This window comes from Oncorhynchus keta, chromosome 19 (assembly GCF_023373465.1).
Source record: "Oncorhynchus keta strain PuntledgeMale-10-30-2019 chromosome 19, Oket_V2, whole genome shotgun sequence".
Lineage (NCBI taxonomy): Eukaryota > Metazoa > Chordata > Actinopteri > Salmoniformes > Salmonidae > Oncorhynchus > Oncorhynchus keta.
The window spans coordinates 60,377,320-60,396,447 of record NC_068439.1 but is presented as its reverse complement, the minus strand read 5'-3'; the positions used below and the strand labels follow the sequence as shown (position 1 = coordinate 60,396,447).

General features: G+C 42.2%; 1 protein-coding gene across 1 annotated transcript in view; it reads left to right on the top strand.

The window, feature by feature from the left end:
* The first annotated feature begins 4,617 nt into the window (after window positions 1-4,617).
* LOC118397865 (patched domain-containing protein 1-like) overlaps window positions 4,618-19,128 on the top strand; it is a 39,259-nt gene continuing 24,748 nt past the window's right edge. Inside the window, exons 1-2 of the mRNA XM_052468951.1 lie at window positions 4,618-5,453; window positions 7,869-8,349. Of these exons, the coding sequence (XP_052324911.1) occupies window positions 4,854-5,453; window positions 7,869-8,349 (1,081 nt within the window). The 5' untranslated portion in view covers window positions 4,618-4,853. The remainder of the gene's footprint in view (window positions 5,454-7,868; window positions 8,350-19,128) is intronic.

Below are 19,128 nucleotides of genomic sequence, written 5' to 3'. Positions count from 1 at the left end.
TGGGGGTAGAGTTAATCACTGTCTCACTGATGGTCCATATAATAAGACTATTTTTTTTACAAGGCGATGAACAATAAAACATTTGCTGTGAGCACGAAAGTTTCAAGCTCATACGGCAACCATTAGCCTGGGAGGTGATGAAGAAAGAAATCCATGTCTCCACCTACTCCTGGATGGAGTACTGCTGTGGGCGCTCCTCTTGGTTGGTCCTGCATTCCCCGGGGATGACTCGCCTTGTGCCCCTCTCAGCCTCCTCTCACCCTTCAACTCTCATTCTGGACTCTTCACCCTCGGACATAACGTTTACCACCTAAAGAACATGGAGATTGAAATGAAATAGAGTCAAATAACTTGCTGTCCATGCATCTACAGATACAGTGCCTTCAGAAAGTATTCACACCTCATGACTTTTTCAACATTTTGTTGTGGCACAGCCTGCATTTTAAATGGATTACATTGAGGTTTTGTGTCACTGGCCTACACAATACCCCACAATGTCAAAGTGAAATTACGTTTTTAGAATTTCTTACGAATGAATTAAAAACTGAAGAGTCTTGAGTCTAAGTATTCAACCCCTTTGTTATGGCAAACCTAAATAAGTTCATGAGAAAAATGTGCTTAACAAGTCACATAATAAATTGTATGTGCAATAACAGAGTTTAACATGATTTTTGAATGACTACCTCATCTCTGTACCCCACACATACAATTATCTGTAAGGTCCCTCAGTCGAGCAGAGAATTTCAAGCACAGATTCAACCACAAAGACCAGGGAGGTTTTCCAATTATTCGCAAAAAAAGGCATCTATTAGTAGATGGGTAAAATAGATAATCAGACAATGAATATCCCTTTGAACAGTGAAGTTATTAATTACACTTTGGATGGTGTATCAATATACCCAGTCACTACAAAGTTACAGACTTCCTTCCTAACTCAGTTGCAAGAGAGGAAGGAAACTGCTCAGGGATTTCACCATGAGGCCAATGGTGACTTTATAACAGTTACAGAGTGTAATGGTTGTGATAGGAGAAAACTGAGGATGGATCAACAACATTGTAGTTACTCCACAATACTAACCTAAATGACAGAGTGAAAAGAAGGAAGCCTGTGCACAATACAAATATTCCAAAACATGGCACTGAAGTAAAACTACAAAAAATGTGGCAAAGATATGAACTTTTATGTCCTGAATACAAAGTGTTATGTTTGGGGCAAATCCAACACAACACATCACTGAGTACCACTCTTCATATTTTCAAGCATGGTGATGGCTCCATCATGTTATAGGTATGCTTGTCATCGGCTAGGACTAAGAAGTTTTTTTAGGATAAAAAGAAACAGAATAGGGTTAAGCACAGGCAAAATCATAGAAGAACACCTGGTTCCGTCTGTTTTCCAACAGACACTGGGAGACAAATTTACATTTCAGCAGGACAATAACCTAAAACACAAGGCCAAATTATACACTGGAGTTGCTTACCAAGACGACATTGAATGTTCCAGGCCTTGTTACACTTTTGACTTAAATCGTCTTGAAAATCTATGGCAAGACTTAAAAATGGCAGTTCAGCAATGATCAACAACCAAGTTGACAGAGCTTAAGGAATATTAAAAATAATAATGTGAAAATACTGTACATTCCTGATGTGTAAAGCTCTTAGAGACTTACCCAGAAACACTCACAGCTGTAATCGCTGCCAAAGGTGACTCAGGGGTGTGTCACGATCGTCGTAAGCATACTCGGACCAAAGCACAGCGCGATATGGGTTCCACATGTTTATTCAATGAAAAGCACAAAAACAATAAAGAACAAATGAAACATGATGTTCAGAAGTGCTCACAGACAACAACACAAAAACAAGATCCCACAAAACACAGTGAGGAAATGGCTGCCTAAATATGATCCCCAATTAGAGACAACGATAAACAGCTGGCCAACATAGAACCATACCAGGCCAACAAAGAAAAAAACAACCTCTTTCAGGAACACCCCCCCTAGTCACACCCCGACCTAACCAAAATAGAGAATAAAAAGGCTCTCTATGGTCAGGGAATGACAGGGTGTGAATACTTACGTAAATTAGATTTTTCTGTATTTCATTTTCAATACATTTGCTAAAATCTCTAAACACATATTTTCACATCATCATTAAGGGGTATTGTATGTAGATGGGCGAGATAAAATAAAGATGTAATCCATTTTGAATTCAAGCTGTAACACACCAAAATGTGGAATAGGTCAAGGGGTATGAATACTTTCTGACGGCATCTACTGTTAATGTGCCTTCTCAAATGGCTTATCACTTTGACTTTCGGTCCTCTGCTGAACTAGTCAGGTGTGTCACAATCATATCAGCATTTATTTCCTCATTGGGGGCAATTTCTCCCCCCAAAAATTCTGCATGTATCAAACACACACAAACCTCTCAATGACAGATACATATTTTATGGCTTCAGAGTACATTCAAAACTCCCAATGGGCTGTCACTGGTGGCCATTCTGAGCAGACTAGAACTATGACTATAACCTCATAAGAGTAAGACTGACCTCAAATCTCTTGAGCTTCCACTGTTCTACTCATAGTTTGAAACTGCAAGTGAAACAGAGTCGAGCTCACGAGTTCAGGGTGGCCATGTGAGGCTACTATGATTATTTTGAAAAATTAATTTGAGAGAGGTAAATATTTCTCCAACCTCATTCTTCAGCATCATGTGGCAGGGCTACCGTTATGTTTATATTAGGACTAACGAGTGCACCATTAAGTTGAAACAATATTGTGTTACACAATATCAGATGCATAACTTACTGTACTGTAATGCTTCAGAGACACCATTCCTCTTATCACAGTGTTCCTTGCTGATAGATCCCTAACATTTCCCCCCGTCTTGTCTTATTAGCCAACGGAGTACCGTTCAGATCTTAGACCCTTCTTCTTATTCCTTGTTATGCTTACCTTTTTTGGACTAAATTACCTTTTCAATTGCTTCCAAATTGCTATCACTGTAGTCCTACGTAAACCAATTAGCCTGGCAATTAGCCTGGCAAGCATGTTCATATGTAAATATTTCAAATAATCATTGTGACGCTGAATTCTGACAGGGGGCTGTCAGATAGTGTGATGATACATACTTGTAGTAGATGGAACCAGCAAAGTAACACTGCAGACGGTGAGACGGCTGATTTCATTGCCTTTATTCCTTTCATGTCACAGTCAACCATAACACATCTATAACACCAAGATAAAACATTAGTGAAACAAAGTAGTACATGCAATCATTGATTGAATGATGACTATAATTAATGTCAGGTAGCAGTTTTGACACCATTCATATTGATAGACTCATGAAACAGCCAACAAGGCAGCACCCTGATTTATGAGCCTCTAGGGCTGCCATTGAATCTGATCAGCCTGAATAGGACTCACCCACTGGATAGTATGCATCAGCCTATGAGACACGTTGAATGATAATATGCCTGCGAGTAGCTTTTCTCATGAAACAGCCTCCAAGGCAGCATCCTGACTACATATCTAACTATCTAGCTAGCACACAAGACTAGCTAGCCAAGTGAGTATGCTAAGCAGCCCTTCTAAGCAAGCTAGCTAACAAACACAAAAATATAGCTTATCTACAACAAATTACTCTGATTTAATATCAGTGATATATCAGTATAAAGCTGCTTTAATTTTGAAAGATGCTAGCTATATGACCTTTTTCCTTTAGGCTTCGGCTTTCTGGCTCTGTTTGAATGTGGCTTGATGGCTAGTTGTTTCTTGCATATGCGATTGGCTCTGGTCTAGGGGGCGGCATGCAGGCTGGGAGACAGGCTGCCTGTCAGGCTCTGTTAAGGACTTAAACGCCCCATGAGCGAAGAGACTGTTGCTGTCCTGGTGCTGAACTTCCGAATTCCGATTGCGTTGCTGTCCACTTCAGTGGTTCCGAATCGCCTCTATTAGCTAGTTTTTATTATTATTATTATTATTTTTAACATCGGACGATTGACAATACTTATTGTGAGGCATCAAAAATTCCCAACAACGCAAATACTTACAATATATAAATGCTACATTGGTGTAGGACCTAGGCTACTGTATAAATGTGACCCCAGACGATGACTTGAGGCCCTTTGTCACTGAATCCCAACAGATAAAAGTGAGCTAGCCTACTGTAACCCAATGATGTCACTGACACTATTGTCCCAGGTTGGGTGGCATATGTAAACAAGTGTCGCATTGAGAGGCAATCTAGTGTGTCTTTACCTGACTTTGAAGCATAAATCTCCTGGGGTGCAAAAAGTACTTTATCAGTAAACTCTCCATGACTTTGAAAGGCTGTGTAGGACCCGCTGTCTCCCTCTCTCAAGAGGCTAACCTGGGTTACTGGCTATTAGATCTACGCGCAACTGTATGGTTTCCCCATGCATGAGGTGGGAGTGATTTCAGGAAGTGCATTTGGCCATTGTGCCACCAGTTAATATTTCACGACTCTCATATGGCTATTGTGTGTGCTTCTAAAATAACCCACCATCAGCATTACCCCGTCTTCCCCCTTAATCCCAGCACATGGTTACAGTCAAGTAGCCTACATAAATCAGGCGCCACCGATAGTGTAGTTAGAACTAGGAACACATGCACATCAGACGGCCGCGGCTTGCTGCTATTGCAGCAGGAGCAATAGGAATAGTCACTGGTCCGCGGGTAGTAAAAGGAGGGGAATGGCTTGAAATGAAACAAAAAAAGCAGAGATGATAAGTATATGACAGTTCTTGTTGCAAATTGCTGCAGTGCTCTTTTTATAGGTGTAGTGTATTCTCATTCGGATTGACTAAACTGGGCAACCGAGCCTCATGTCACATGTGCTTCATAGGAAGAAGCTGGGCATCTGCAAACTGGATCTGGAGGAGGATGCTGCGGCAAATGATACACAGAGGGCTCAAAGCTTCTTTCTACTGGCTGGGCTTATTTGTTAGTAGGCATCCGGTTTTTTTCCTCACCGTTCCCGCAGTCTTAACCATCATTTTCGGATCTACGGTCCTGAGCAGATTCAAGCCCGAAACGGACATCGAGATACTGGTTGCCCCGACACACAGTTTTGCTAAAGTAGAGCGGAGTCTTGCGAACAGCCTTTTCCCCATTGACCAGTCAAAAAACAAGCTGTATTCCGACCTGCACACCCCCGGCAGATATGGCAGACTGATTCTGCTGGCCAAGTCTGGGGGAAATATACTGGAGCTAGCCGACCAGGTCCTGCAGGTTCACAAGCAGGTGCTGGATTTGCGGGTTAATTACAAGGGATTCAATTACACTTTCGCTCATCTCTGTGTCCTGAGCCATCAGGATAAGCGATGCCTCTTGGATGATATAATTACGATATTCGAAGATATCCGCTTAGCCATTCTATCGAATCACACTTTTTCAAAGGTGCCCGTGACCTATCCAAATACCACATTAAAGGTAAGACGGCGAGGATTTAGTTTTATAACACGATAGTCTACAATGTTTCCGCCGGCCTCGGGCATCAATGACCGATTTGAGTATAGTATGTGGTGACAGTTACCCTTAAAGAGAACATGACCGACGTGCGTTGCTACCCCAAACTCCGAATGACCTGGATTAGCAGTGGGACAATGTATCTGCAATGAGACCATAACCTACTGTCTGAAGCCTGCATTCATTTCTCAATGAGCAGTGGTTGTATTCACTCAGCCTATTATGTAGACTGCGGATGTCTTCGTATATCAGGCAGGCAAGGCAAGGAAATATTCTGAATGGATTGAACAGCCAATGTAGGCTAGTTGTTAGCTGCAGGTTGTGAATTGGCTGCATTGCCCCGCACTGCTCCAATATAGAGGGAATGTCCCCCTTCTTATTTTGATGCAGTGTAGTTCTCCCTCTCCTGCACATAGAGAATGACATTGCTGATCGACTAGTATGGAGCCTGCATCCTCTCGTCCCCTGTAAGATGTTGCTATGCCTCCTAAGTGTGTGCTGTGGTGCAGCCCTCTGCAGACGTATAGCAAGGCTGTTAGGCTACCTCTGCTCATGTCATTTTAGACAGTAGGCTATAAATTAGGTTAATGTTTTAATCAGATGTTACACAATTACAACAGGTAGCCTAATTTTACAACAGGTGACCAGATCTGTTGATAATACCATGACACATTGAGCACATGTAATGAATGAGTGTGGAAAGTAGAATATTGTGTATGATCTGCCTTGAGTACGACTCACTATAGTGGGTGACATGGCTCATTACTGAGTTGAAAACTGTTCTGTGCTAAATTAGGTCTATGCTTCACAGAGTATCTCAAATCTAGCTAGTGTTGTATATGCTCCAATAAGAGAATCTCTAGTGGGAGGTAGCTAATCCTCCTGCACCAGGCCTAGCTGTGAGTAATGCACTGGGCCTGCTCTTTTCATTCAACCTAGGCTGTCCCTAAATCACTTCTAGATTGCACATCCTACCACTGTTCATTACTCTACATCCAAGGCCACTGTCTTCACTCACTTTGATTGCAGGCAGTTAGTTGCCTTATTCCCTATGGCTCTGGCCCTTGTGCGCCCCTTGACACCAACCCCCAAGTTCCCGCTTTAAGGTTAGAATAAACTGACCTTCTTTTCCACCCATCTTGGCAGATATTTCTACAGCGCCATTCATTCGCCGTGTTGTGTCGCCTGCATCATTGATATTCCCCGTCTGTCTGTGCAGATTGTCTTGACACGTTTTATTTGCTCTTCATTCAGTGCTTTGATGTCAGCTGGTAGCTTTATTAATTTGTTTACTAGTCTGATGCTAACCCAAGCCACAGCACTGCGCTACTAATGTTAAATCCCTGAATGGTATGTCAGAATTTCATGGCTTCTGCTTGTATGAGGAGTCCTTGTGGTGTAGGGTTGATACTATGAATGTTCAGGCCCAGTGTTACTGAATATTTCATTTACATGATAATGATAGGGAATAAATGGCAATGATATCATGCAATTCCCTACTGTGCTGACAGTGTAAGTGATATTTAATTACAATACCCCATGGAATCCCACACTTGCTGACGTTACACTTCAACATAAAACATTGCATTGAAGAGATTCATTATTGTCTGTACAGTACAGTAGGCTACAGTACAGTGCAGTAGCTGCAAACAGATCAAATCAGGCCAGCTAGGGCCTTTGTCTGAAATGAACAAACAATGCTTTATTTCATTTGCATCGTTTCACTATTGACTGACAAGTTAGCTGTTCATCCACTTGTCCAAGAGATCCATCTTCTCTGGAGGGCAGTCAAGTGGTGTCATATAGCTCATCTCCACATATCAGTCACCTTCTGGGAGAATTATTGTCACTGCATCGCTTATACTAGTGGAGCTCCGATCTAATAGGACACCTACAATATGCCCGTCTAAAAACAACTAGGAAGCCAGTGATTGGTTTCATGCATTTTTTATTCAACAGTGTTTAAGTAATCATACAGTACAGTGCATGTCGTCTGATTCTTTAGTAGCCGTAGTAATGGGACATTCTCAAGCATGAATCCAAGATACACAGTTCAATTTACTATAGTAGAAATAATGGGAATAGTTTGCCATAGCATACATTTACTATTGCTTGGTAAGCATGATATAGCATTTATCTTAACGTAAAATGTATCAAATATGTGAATTCATGCATATTGTAATGGTTGATTGGTGGGTCATTGTTTTCAAATCATTTACAAGATTTAACCATAATCCACAATGAACTACAAATTACAACTGTTGCTAATATCAGGTAACAGAAACCAAATAGCATATCTCCAGCTTTGCTCTGTAGGGACTTGAGATCCCTCTCTCAGTGTGTCTTATAGTAACCTGTTTGCTGTGCTCCCTCCCCCAGGATGGTCGTGTGTCCTTCATCGGCCACCAGCTGGGTGGAGTGGCCTTCTCGCCCAACAGCCGAGACCAGCAGGTGAAGTTTGCCCGGGCCATCCAGATCACCTACTACCTTCGCAACCATGGCCCCGTGGTGCAGGACGTCATTGCAGAGAAGTGGGAGAATGCCTTCTGCACCCTCATCACACGCCTGTCCACGCTCAGCGAGGACCTGCACATCCTGTCTCTCACCTCCTTCAGCCTGTGGAGGGACTTCCACCAGACGGGAGTGCTGGCCAAAGGGGAGGTGCTGGTCAGCCTAGTGCTCCTTCTGCTGGCGGCCACCATCTCCAGCTCAATGAGGGACTGCCTGAGGGGAAAGCCCTTCCTGGGTCTGCTGGGTGTGCTCACAATAGCCATTGCCAACGTGACCTCCGCTGGCATCTTCTTCATCTCCGACGGGAAGTTTAACTCCACGCTGCTGGGGATCCCATTCTTCTCCATGGGTGAGTGTGAAGCTGCTTAGCCTTATCAGCAGTGGCCATATTGCCTATTGGGGAGGGGATTAGGGTAATTGGCTGTTGTGGGCTTCCTCAAAGAGGAGCGCCCTGTGCTACGCTGATTGTTTTCGGTTTGTTGTTGCAGTGTGTTGTAAATTTGCAAGTGTTTGTGTGCCTGCATATGTGTGTGTCTTACAGCACATCCTTCAGGACAGTATAACAAGCTTGATATTTCCCAAACAATCAGAAAGCTTCTCATGGACACCATCTTCAGCTCCTAGCACTCCGTACAAATTACTTTCATCAGCACTTAGGCATTCAATCATCAATCAATGTATTACGTTTTAATCAATATTCTTATCCTTTCTGGCCAACACACAAAATGCATACCTAGGGACGCATGCCATGGGAGAAGGGGAACGGTACCAGTGGTTAGGGGCAACCTTGCCATAAACATACTCACAATCCATTGTCATCACTTTGGTTTAGGCCACAGTCGCCACACCCGTCCTCCCAAGGAATCCCAGCCTGCACATACTGTAGTAGTGGGATCCCCTGAATGAAATAGACAAGCATTTATACCTGTCCTATGCCCTTAATTACAACGAGGCAAACCTGGGACTTGCAGAGAGGAAAATACATTCAAGAACAACAAATCTCAACAGTTCAAACCCGTTACATCTACAAACATCACTACCATAATTGTCCCATTGACGGTGGAGGGTATAAACATTTCCCAGCAGAGTTGTCCTCTAATTTCTACTCAAACCGTTCTAAGCCACAGTATCACGAGGAGATCTCCTGTGTACGTGGCTTCTGCCTTATAACCTATTTTCCCAGTCTGAAAGGTTCAGAAGTCAGTCAAGCCCTGCAGGCTGAGACTACTCTAAGTAAGAAGCAGGAACAGGAGGCAAAGGCATCTTGGTGACCTCGGTTGTGTCTCACCAGGGAAGGAGACAGAGTCAGGGAGGAATGGAGGAGGACAAACATAGGCAGGGAGGAACTTAAATACATGTGACAGGTCCTCCGAGACGACAGATGTCCACCACCCACCTCCTGGGATGACACTATAGTGTAAAGTCTGTACTTGAGTCCATCCTGTAGTTATCCTCAAAATGAATAAAACATAATTATCAACAGGCTCAAAGTCCAAAATTATCTTTTAATTCTGTAATATTAAATCATCTGACAAATTGTACTTGAACCAATTTCACTTTCTCCTAGAGAAAGTCAGACCTCAACCATTCAACAATACTTTTTGGACTGGGATAAAACCTACAGGTTGGCAGTTAACACTCACCACGCCAGTGGACAACCGTAAGATGAGACAGCCGGACAGAGTCTTAACATCAGTGCACCTTTTCATGTCTTTCCCCAACTATGTATATCTGGGATGTCATCTTAGTGAAGCCAATTACTGTAGCTCTGAGCTTGTCAAGTTCTCCTCCCCCTGGGTAGCTGGGGGAAAACAGGGAGGGGGCTTTGTACCAGGACTAATGAAACATACATGACACAGACACATTGGCAGGGCACTGGCTCCCATTCTATCTCTCTGCTCCAAATGAGCTGTGGATATCGACCTCACCTACTGTATGCTGTACCTCACCCACACACTATTTAATTTACTGCACTGTAAATGAGTACTTACTTTCTGCAGTTCTTCTAATGATTCCTCTGTGTTGGAAAATATGGAATTTTTTATCTTCCAGAAAGAGTTGACTCACAATCCTAGAACATAAATCATATCAAGAATGTTTTTTTTTTAATGGAGCAAATTCAAATATGTTGACGCTGTGTGTATGCTAAACAGAATGGTTCTACAGACAGGCACAGTGGCCTTTGTGGGAGTTTCACTCCATTTCAATGTCATTTCTCCCGTTTCATGACTACTGAACACCACCCTGGAAAAACTGGGCCTTAGTAAATTCCTATACCTAGTACTTGTATCTAGGGCTGTTATGGTGACTGTATTACCGCCACACTGGCAGTCACGAATCATGACCGCAGTCAAATTCCACATGACTGTTTAGTCGTGGTAACTAGGCTTCTTCAAGCTCTGATACTGCTGAAGATCATTCGTAGCCAACCAAACTTTAAACTGCCGGGTACTCAGCACTCTATTGTCCCTCTAATCATTCTGATAGCGATGCAAATGTTTTCCAAAATCAATTCAAACACTTCATGAGAGCTCATGAGCTCATGTTGCGCAACATTTCTATAGTCTATGCAATTGCATGAGAAAACAGTGATGGCCTCTATTAAAAAGAGGAGGATCCCATCAGCTTGTATAGGCTAGGCCTACTGTATTTATTTATCAACTTTCCTAATATTAAGCATATTGCTTTGATTTACAACAGGAGTATAGCCTACCTGGCTGGCATGAAAATGAACCAAGGGAAAAGGTCCTCCATTTTGCTATTTAAGTGCATAGACATATTTCTTTCCAATGCCCCTGTTCCAAGACAGGTGCAAGAGAATGGTCCATTATAGATCAAACTAATTTCACACATACAGTATATTATTGTGAGGACAGACGCTGGGAGACGATGATGACAGGGGTGCGTAAGGGGAGCGGGAGCAGGCGTGACAGTTCCCCCCTCTAGGGGCGCCTGATGAGCTGTCTGAGGCGTGGAAGCCCGAAAAGCCAGCTGAGGTATGACATGGGATGGGAGCCTGCCAAGCCAACCGAGGCAAGATAAACTCTCGAGCCAGCTAAAGCATGGAAGTCCAACAAGCCAGCTGAGGCATGGAAGTCCAACAAGCCAGCTGAGGCATGGAAGTCCAACAAGCCAGCTGAGGCATGGAAGTCCAACAAGCCAGCTGAGGCATGGAAGTCCAACAAGCCAGCTGAGGCATGGAAGTCCAACAAGCCAGCTGAGGCATGGAAGTCCAACAAGCCAGCTGAGGCATGGAAGTCCAACAAGCCAGCTGAGGCATGGAAGTCCAACAAGCCAGCTGAGGCATGGAAGTCCAACAAGCCAGCTGAGGCATGGAAGTCCAACAAGCCAGCTGAGGCATGGACGTCCAACAAGCCAGCTGAGGCATGGAAGTCCAACAAGCCAGCTGAGGCATGGAAGTCCAACAAGCCAGCTGAGGCATGGAAGTCCAACAAGCCAGCTGAGGCATGGACGTCCAACAAGCCAGCTGAGGCATGGAAGTCCAACAAGCCAGCTGAGGCATGGAAGTCCAACAAGCCAGCTGAGGCATGGAAGTCCAACAAGCCAGCTGAGGCACCCCCGGTTCCTTCGGCAGCGGCACCCGGACCCGACGTCACCCCCCCCCCCCCAAAAGAACTCCCTGATGCTTCCAATATTGGTGTCTGCATTCTGTGAGGACAGACGCTGGGAGACGAGAAGCAAGTACAGGGAGTGAAGATTTAATGGATAAACGGACATATAACAAAACAAGAACAGCGTCTGAAAAGGGGGAGCAAAACAACATCAATGCAGACACAGGGAAGAAATATCAGGAAGTGACAGATATAGGGGAGGCTAGAGGTCGACCGATTATGATTTTTCAACGCCGATATCGATTATTGGAGGACCAAAAAAAGCCGATACTGATTAATCGGCTGGTATTTACATATACATATATATATATATATATACAGTATATATTTATAGTTGATAGGCTTGAAGTCATTAACAGCGCTGTGCTTCAAGCACAGCGAAGAGCTGCTGGCAAACGTAGGAAAGTGCAGTTTGAATGAATGCTTACGAGCCTGCTGCTGCCTACCACCACTCAGTCAGACTGCTCTATCAAATCATAGACTTAATTAGAATATAATAAACACACAGAAATACGAGCCTTACGTCATTAATATGGTCAATTCCGGAAACTATCATTTCGAAAACAAAACGTTTATTCATTCAGTGAAATACGGAACCACTGCATATTTTATCGAACGGTTGGCATCCCTAAGTCTAAATATTGCTGTTACATTGCACAACCTTCAATGTTATGTAATAATTATGTCAAATTCTGGCAAATTAATTACGATCTTTGTTAGAAAGAAATGGTCTTCACACAGTTCGCCAGGCGGCCCAAACTGCTGCATATACCCTGAATCTGCTTGCACAAAACACAAGAGAAGTAACACAATTTCCCTAGTTAATATTGCCTGCTAACGTTAATTTCTTTTAACTAAATATGAAGGTTTAAAAATATATACTTGTGTATTGTGTATTGATTTTAATAAAGGCATTGATGTTCATGGTTAGGTACATTGGTGCAACGACAGTGCTTTTTTCACGAATGTGCTTGTTAAATCCATCACCCATTTGGCGAAGTAGGCTGTGATTCGATGAGAAATTAACAGGCACCGCATTGATTATATGCAACGCAGAACAAGTTAGTTAAACTAGTAATATCATCAACCATATGTAGTTAACTAGTGATTATGTTAAGATAGATTGTTTTTGATAAGATAAGTTTAATGCTAGCTAGCAACTTACCTTGGCTCCTTTGGCTCACTCGTGATTAATCGGTCGACCTCTAGGGGAGGCAATCAATAAAGTAATAGAGTCCAGGTGAGTCTCATGAAGCGCTGATGCGTGTAACGATGGTGACAGGTGTGCGTAACGATGGGCCGCCTGGTGCCCTCGAGCACCAGAGAGGAGGAGCGGGAGCAGGCTTGACAATTATTTAGTATATGCAAAAACAAGAATAGTCTGATGGGTGACAATATCACTGTGAATGATGTATTATCACTTGTGAATGATGACCTTTGTGTGCAGTAAGGCATGAAACAGCGCATGCCTTTTTTTGCAAATGTTTAGAATCATAGTTGCACATCTCACGTAGCCTAGCCTCACAACTACTGTGATATGTGATTGATATGTGATAACTTCTTAAAATTAAGAACTTTATTCTTCTTTACAACCGGTGTAGAACCTAACTGGCTTAAGTTTGGGGAAGATAATTTTCACCCTAAAAATGCACCTTTATACTAACGCATTACATGCATTATCACATTTTCGGTCACTCTGTTTGAAATTGTTGTATTCCTTTATTTAACGGTAAGTCAGTTAAGAACAAATTCTTATTTACAATGACAGGCTACCGCAGATTATACATTGCCCTATGGGACTCCCAATCACAGCCAGATGTGATGCAGCCGGGATTTGAACCAGGTACTGAAATGACGCCCCTTGCACTAAGACCGCTGTGCCATTCGGGAGCCCAATTTACATCTTGCACAAAAGGAAAAGTTGACTAATAGAATAGATCAACTTTTGTACTATAGGGGATAGTAGATTGACATAGGCTAGTGCTATTGCTGTTCGTTAGACCAACTCATCTTGTTGCCTGACGGACAGTTCTTCTAACATCTTCGATATGCGCCTCGGAATTTGATAAGAGGTACGCTCACAGTTGTGTCCCCGATGTGTCTGTCTTCACTCGTAGCCTACTTCTTATCTGTAAGAAGGACCCAATCACGTGACAGGCATTGGCTAATAAGAATTTAGATATCTGAGAGAGCCATGTGAGTGAGAGGTGCTCCAGAGCACATCAGCTGGTAGAGAGGTATTATAATTATTATATTCAGCCTAAGGGCACAACGGCCACTTTGGCCACAAACGGCATGGATTTTTTACGGCCACACAAGGGGGATGCTGCCTGGGAAATTCGAGGCCTGGTAAGAATATTATCAAGTGCTTGTCAAATTGTGAATGAGAGACTGATAAAGTGTGTGCAGCATGCACAATAATCAAATCAGAGCTCATGCCTTTCATGCAACTTCTTTTCTAATCATCATTAGAGTTTCATCATGCAGCCTTAGAATGTATTAAAAAAGATATAGCCCAACTTTTGTATCACAACTAAAGTTGCATAAATAACTTTAAATTAGGCATGTAGGAGGACCTGTTCCTTTGATAAATGCTCAAAGCAGAATAGCCGCATGTATGCACTTCCTTGGAAATCGTTGGGAGAAAATATCCTTTCTATTTTATTCAGCTATGTTCGATTGTAATTCTTCATCCTACAAAATCATGAAAAATAATGCCACGGAATTCAAAGCAAGTCTTGTCTGCTAAATGAACTAGTGCAGTCTACAGCCATATGGCATTGCCAGATCAGGGCCTAACATAAGGACAACTCAGAGTATGCTATTCTGTTCTTCTGAAATAGACTACATTTTCTTCATATCATGTTTCTTCAGACCTGTCTAAAATAAATAATGAATTTAGGCTATATCAAATGGATTTATTAGGCTTTTTAAAATGTGCCTCATTTCAGGAAATTAGGCGAATGTTGCACGTCACTATATCATAGGAGCGGCATTTTAACGTAAACGTTTATTTTTGATCAAAATGCTTTCTGGAACATGTGAACTTTAATGTGCCTTAAGAAACACTTGTATTCCATCCATAAATTATAATACAATTCTTACATTTCTAGCCAAGTTAGTTTAGCCGTGGAAAAAGACAGGAACCTTCCCACTAGCTTTTGTATCAGAGATACAAAGATAATGGATAGTCTGGACATTCTGGGAGATAAGTTTGGATTAGTCTGCCATGTAACATGCTTCTGTCTATAACGTGAGCTGTTCGGTGTGTGTTGACAGTCCTTTCTACCGTGATGTTTTTGAAAGATATAACATTAAGCACCGAGATCTACAAAAGTTGTGCTACTTTTCTCAACAACATTGATACCTTGAATTTAGCAGGTGCTGTCGACAGATCAGTTTGAAAAATTGAACAGGCTACTTTCTACCCCCACCCCCGTCAGTGTGAACCGGAATGATTTGTCACAATGCTGGCAAAAGAAGATGAACTGTAGCTACAAACAGTTAAATGGTACCAGTCTGCCATCATCCATTTATACGGGGGATTGTCTACAGTAGCTACATTTTCAGATATACAGTGCCTTGCGAAAGTATTCGGCCCCCTTGAACTTTGCGACCTTTTGCCACATTTCAGGCTTCAAACATAAAGATATAAAACTGTATTTTTTTGTGAAGAATCAACAAGTGGGACACAATCATGAAGTGGAATGACATTTATTGGATATTTAAAACTTTTTTAACAAATCAAAAACTGAAAAATTGGGCGTGCAAAATTATTCAGCCCCCTTAAGTTAATACTTTGTAGCGCCACCTTTTGCTGCGATTACAGCTGTAAGTCGCTTGGGGTATGTCTCTATCAGTTTTGCACATCGAGAGACCGACATTTTTTCCCATTCCTCCTTGCAAAACAGCTCGAGCTCAGTGAGGTTGGATGGAGAGCATTTGTGAACAGCAGTTTTCAGTTCTTTCCACAGATTCTCGATTGGATTCAGGTCTGGACTTTGACTTGGCCATTCTAACACCTGGATATGTTTATTTTTGAACCATTCCATTGTAGATTTTGCTTTATGTTTTGGATCATTGTCTTGTTGGAAGACAAATCTCCGTCCCAGTCTCAAATCTTTTGCAGACTCCATCAGGTTTTCTTCCAGAATGGTCCTGTATTTGGCTCCATCCATCTTCCCATCAATTTTAACCATCTTCCCTGTCCCTGCTGAAGAAAAGCAGGCCCAAACCATGATGCTGCCACCACCATGTTTGACAGTGGGGATGGTGTGTTCAGGGGGATGAGCTGTGTTGCTTTTACGCCAAACATAACGTTTTGCATTGTTGCCAAAAAGTTTAATTTTGGTTTCATCTGACCAGAGCACCTTCTTCCACATGTTTGGTGTGTCTCCCAGGTGGCTTGTGGCAAACTTTAAACAACACTTTTTATGGATATCTTTAAGAAATGGCTTTCTTCTTGCCACTCTTCCATAAAGGCCAGATTTGTGCAATATACGACTGATTGTTGTCCTATGGACAGAGTGTCCCACCTCAGCTGTAGATCTCTGCAGTTCATCCAGAGTGATCATGGGCCTCTTGGCTGCATCTCTGATCAGTCTTCTCCTTGTATGAGCTGAAAGCTTAGAGGGACGGCCAGGTCTTGGTAGATTTGCAGTGGTCTGATACTCCTTCCATTTCAATATTATCGCTTGCACAGTGCTCCTTGGGATGTTTAAAGCTTGGGAAATCTTTTTGTATCCAAATCCAGCTTTAAACTTCTCCACAACAGTATCTCGGACCTGCCTGGTGTGTTCCTTGTTCTTCATGATGCTCTCTGCGCTTTTAACGGACCTCTGAGACTATCACAGTGCAGGTGCATTTATACGGAGACTTGATTACACACAGGTGGATTGTATTTATCATCATTAGTCATTTAGGTCAACATTGGATCATTCAGAGATCCTCACTGAACTTCTGGAGAGAGTTTGCTGCACTGAAAGTAAAGGGGCTGAATAATTTTGCACGCCCAATTTTTCAGTTTTTGATTTGTTTAAAAAAGTTTGAAATATCCAATAAATGTCGTTCCACTTCATGATTGTGTCCCACTTGTTGTTGATTCTTCACAAAAAAATACAGTTTTATATCTTTATGTTTGAAGCCTGAAATGTGGCAAAAGGTCGCAAAGTTCAAGGGGGCCGAATACTTTCGCAAGGCACTGTATGTTTTTAATTTGGTCAGAAAGTCGTTATTATTGCAAGTCAAAGCAAACTGTTAGTTAGCTAGCAAACGTTAGCTTGCTGGCTCGCTAGCTAACGTTACATGTATGATCTGTGTAGTAATATTATTTGGATCAGAAATCCATTTGCATTGCTAGTTATAGCCTAATGTTAGCTAGATGTGGCTTGGGGGTGGTTATAGAATTTCCTTCACATTAACCATCAATTTAGACAAGTGTGTTGGATAAGCGTCATCTAATAATCTCTACGCTTTCTTTTTTTGATATTGTTACTATGTAAGTAACAACTTCACTGTATCATTTACACCTTCTGTATCCTGTGCATGGGATAAATAAACTTAGATTTTATTTGATATAGGGTGTGTTTACCACATGGCCTCACATGTGAATCGTTAAAGAGATGGTTGGGCCTAATGCTTAAGAAGGTGTGAACGATTCTGAGTGGGTGTAGACAAAGAAGAGCTCTCCAGTAGGTGTACCAAAACATTCAATGGCCATTTTCTTAAAAGTGGTGTTATCAACTTTCAAAGCAGAATTACTTTTCCATTGTTCCTCAACTGCAGTGTATGATATACCATTTTCTAGCTCTGAGTCTCTACTTTTATCCAATGTAAAAAAATAAAACTTCAAATGCTGCTACATAAGCCCAAATCGAGGCTTTCGGTCACAAATGTAGATGTTCCAAAAGTCTGCATCAGTGGCTTGTAGGCTATGCATGGAAGCCAGGAGATGCTAAACATGTTTATGTTAATTAACGGTCAATTACTGTGAGACCGGCAGTTATTTGCTTGACAATCACCAGCTGACGAAATTTCATGACTGCCACAGCCCCACTCGTATCTCATTCCCATCTTCATTTTGAAAGTGCTCCCCTGCACACGCCATGCTTCCTCTCCATAGTCCACAGTCAGATCAATCACAGTTAATAGTTCTCTACAGGAGGTCCTTTCTGATTTACAGTGTTTTGCATTTTCCTTTCTGGGCAACACCATTCTGGAGGCATTGATTTTATCCCGCAGGCTCTGATGAATAGTGACACTGGACACGGCTGTTCACACAACGTGGTGAACAGGGCTCCTCTGGGACCCAGTCGGCCGCTGATGGACTGGAACAACTGATGACACATTCATAAATATTATTGTCATGAACGTAGGATGATTATTATGATGTGACATGTGACAACTTCATAGCCGTTGTGATTATTGCCATAGGGAATAAGATATTCTTTAGGCCCTGATTAACAAGAACCAATTAATTGTGCTCAGATGAGTGCCCCGGAACAGATGTCCAATCAGAGATAGTGAAATAGTTACGAGAAACATTCTGAGAGAACCCCATGGTGAATAACTTCAGGATGAGGGGATGGTAATTTATTTAAGCAGTGTATGTCAATGCAGACAGTTGGCTGTTCTATCTACAGTATATAGTCAAGTTAGAATCATTTTAATTTTCAAGTAGCGACACGGAAGATATATGTTTTTTTGGAAAAAGCCAGTACACCAGGACCAATGAGAATGGAGAAGAAAGCAGTGGGAAATGCTACAGCTAATGTGTTTGGTTCCTAATGATCACACTGATTAATTACCATGAGTGAAAGTGGGATTTACAGAGAAGAGGGAATAACACTGTCGCATGTCTGGTTGAGGAGTGATTTTTATTAGTAGTGTGGTGGTTATTATCATTCATATGGAATTCCATGGAATTAATGAATAGATGTCCCATATGACTACACCACTAAAGAGAGCCACCACATTTACTCATTCCACATAAACACATTAATTCCTAAGAGCAGTGGAAGCAATAGAATAATGTAGGTTTATAGGCAGCTATTTCACTTCTTGGGCTAATTTGTCAGTGCTGTTGCGTCAAAGACAAGTCATTCGTATTCAGTGCTGTGCTACTGCTGCCACCAACTTTGAGTCAGTCGCCTCATCCAGGATGAGTGTGAAACAGACAGACACTTGGTGGGTGTATCGTGCTAGTGTAGGCAGCCCAGAAAGCTCTTCCTCGGTACATCAGCTCATTGATCCAACTCATTACTGTTACAGGCCTTAGACTGGGGATGAACGTGTGCTGCATGTACACACACATTTTTTATTTATTTATTTTTTATTTCACCTTTATTTAACCAGGTAGGCTAGTTGAGAACAAGTTCTCATTTGCAACTGCGACCTGGACAAGATAAAGCATAGCAGTGTGAACAGACAACACAGAGTTACACATGGAGTAAACAATTAGCAAGTCAATAACACAGTAGAAAAAATGGGCAGTCTAT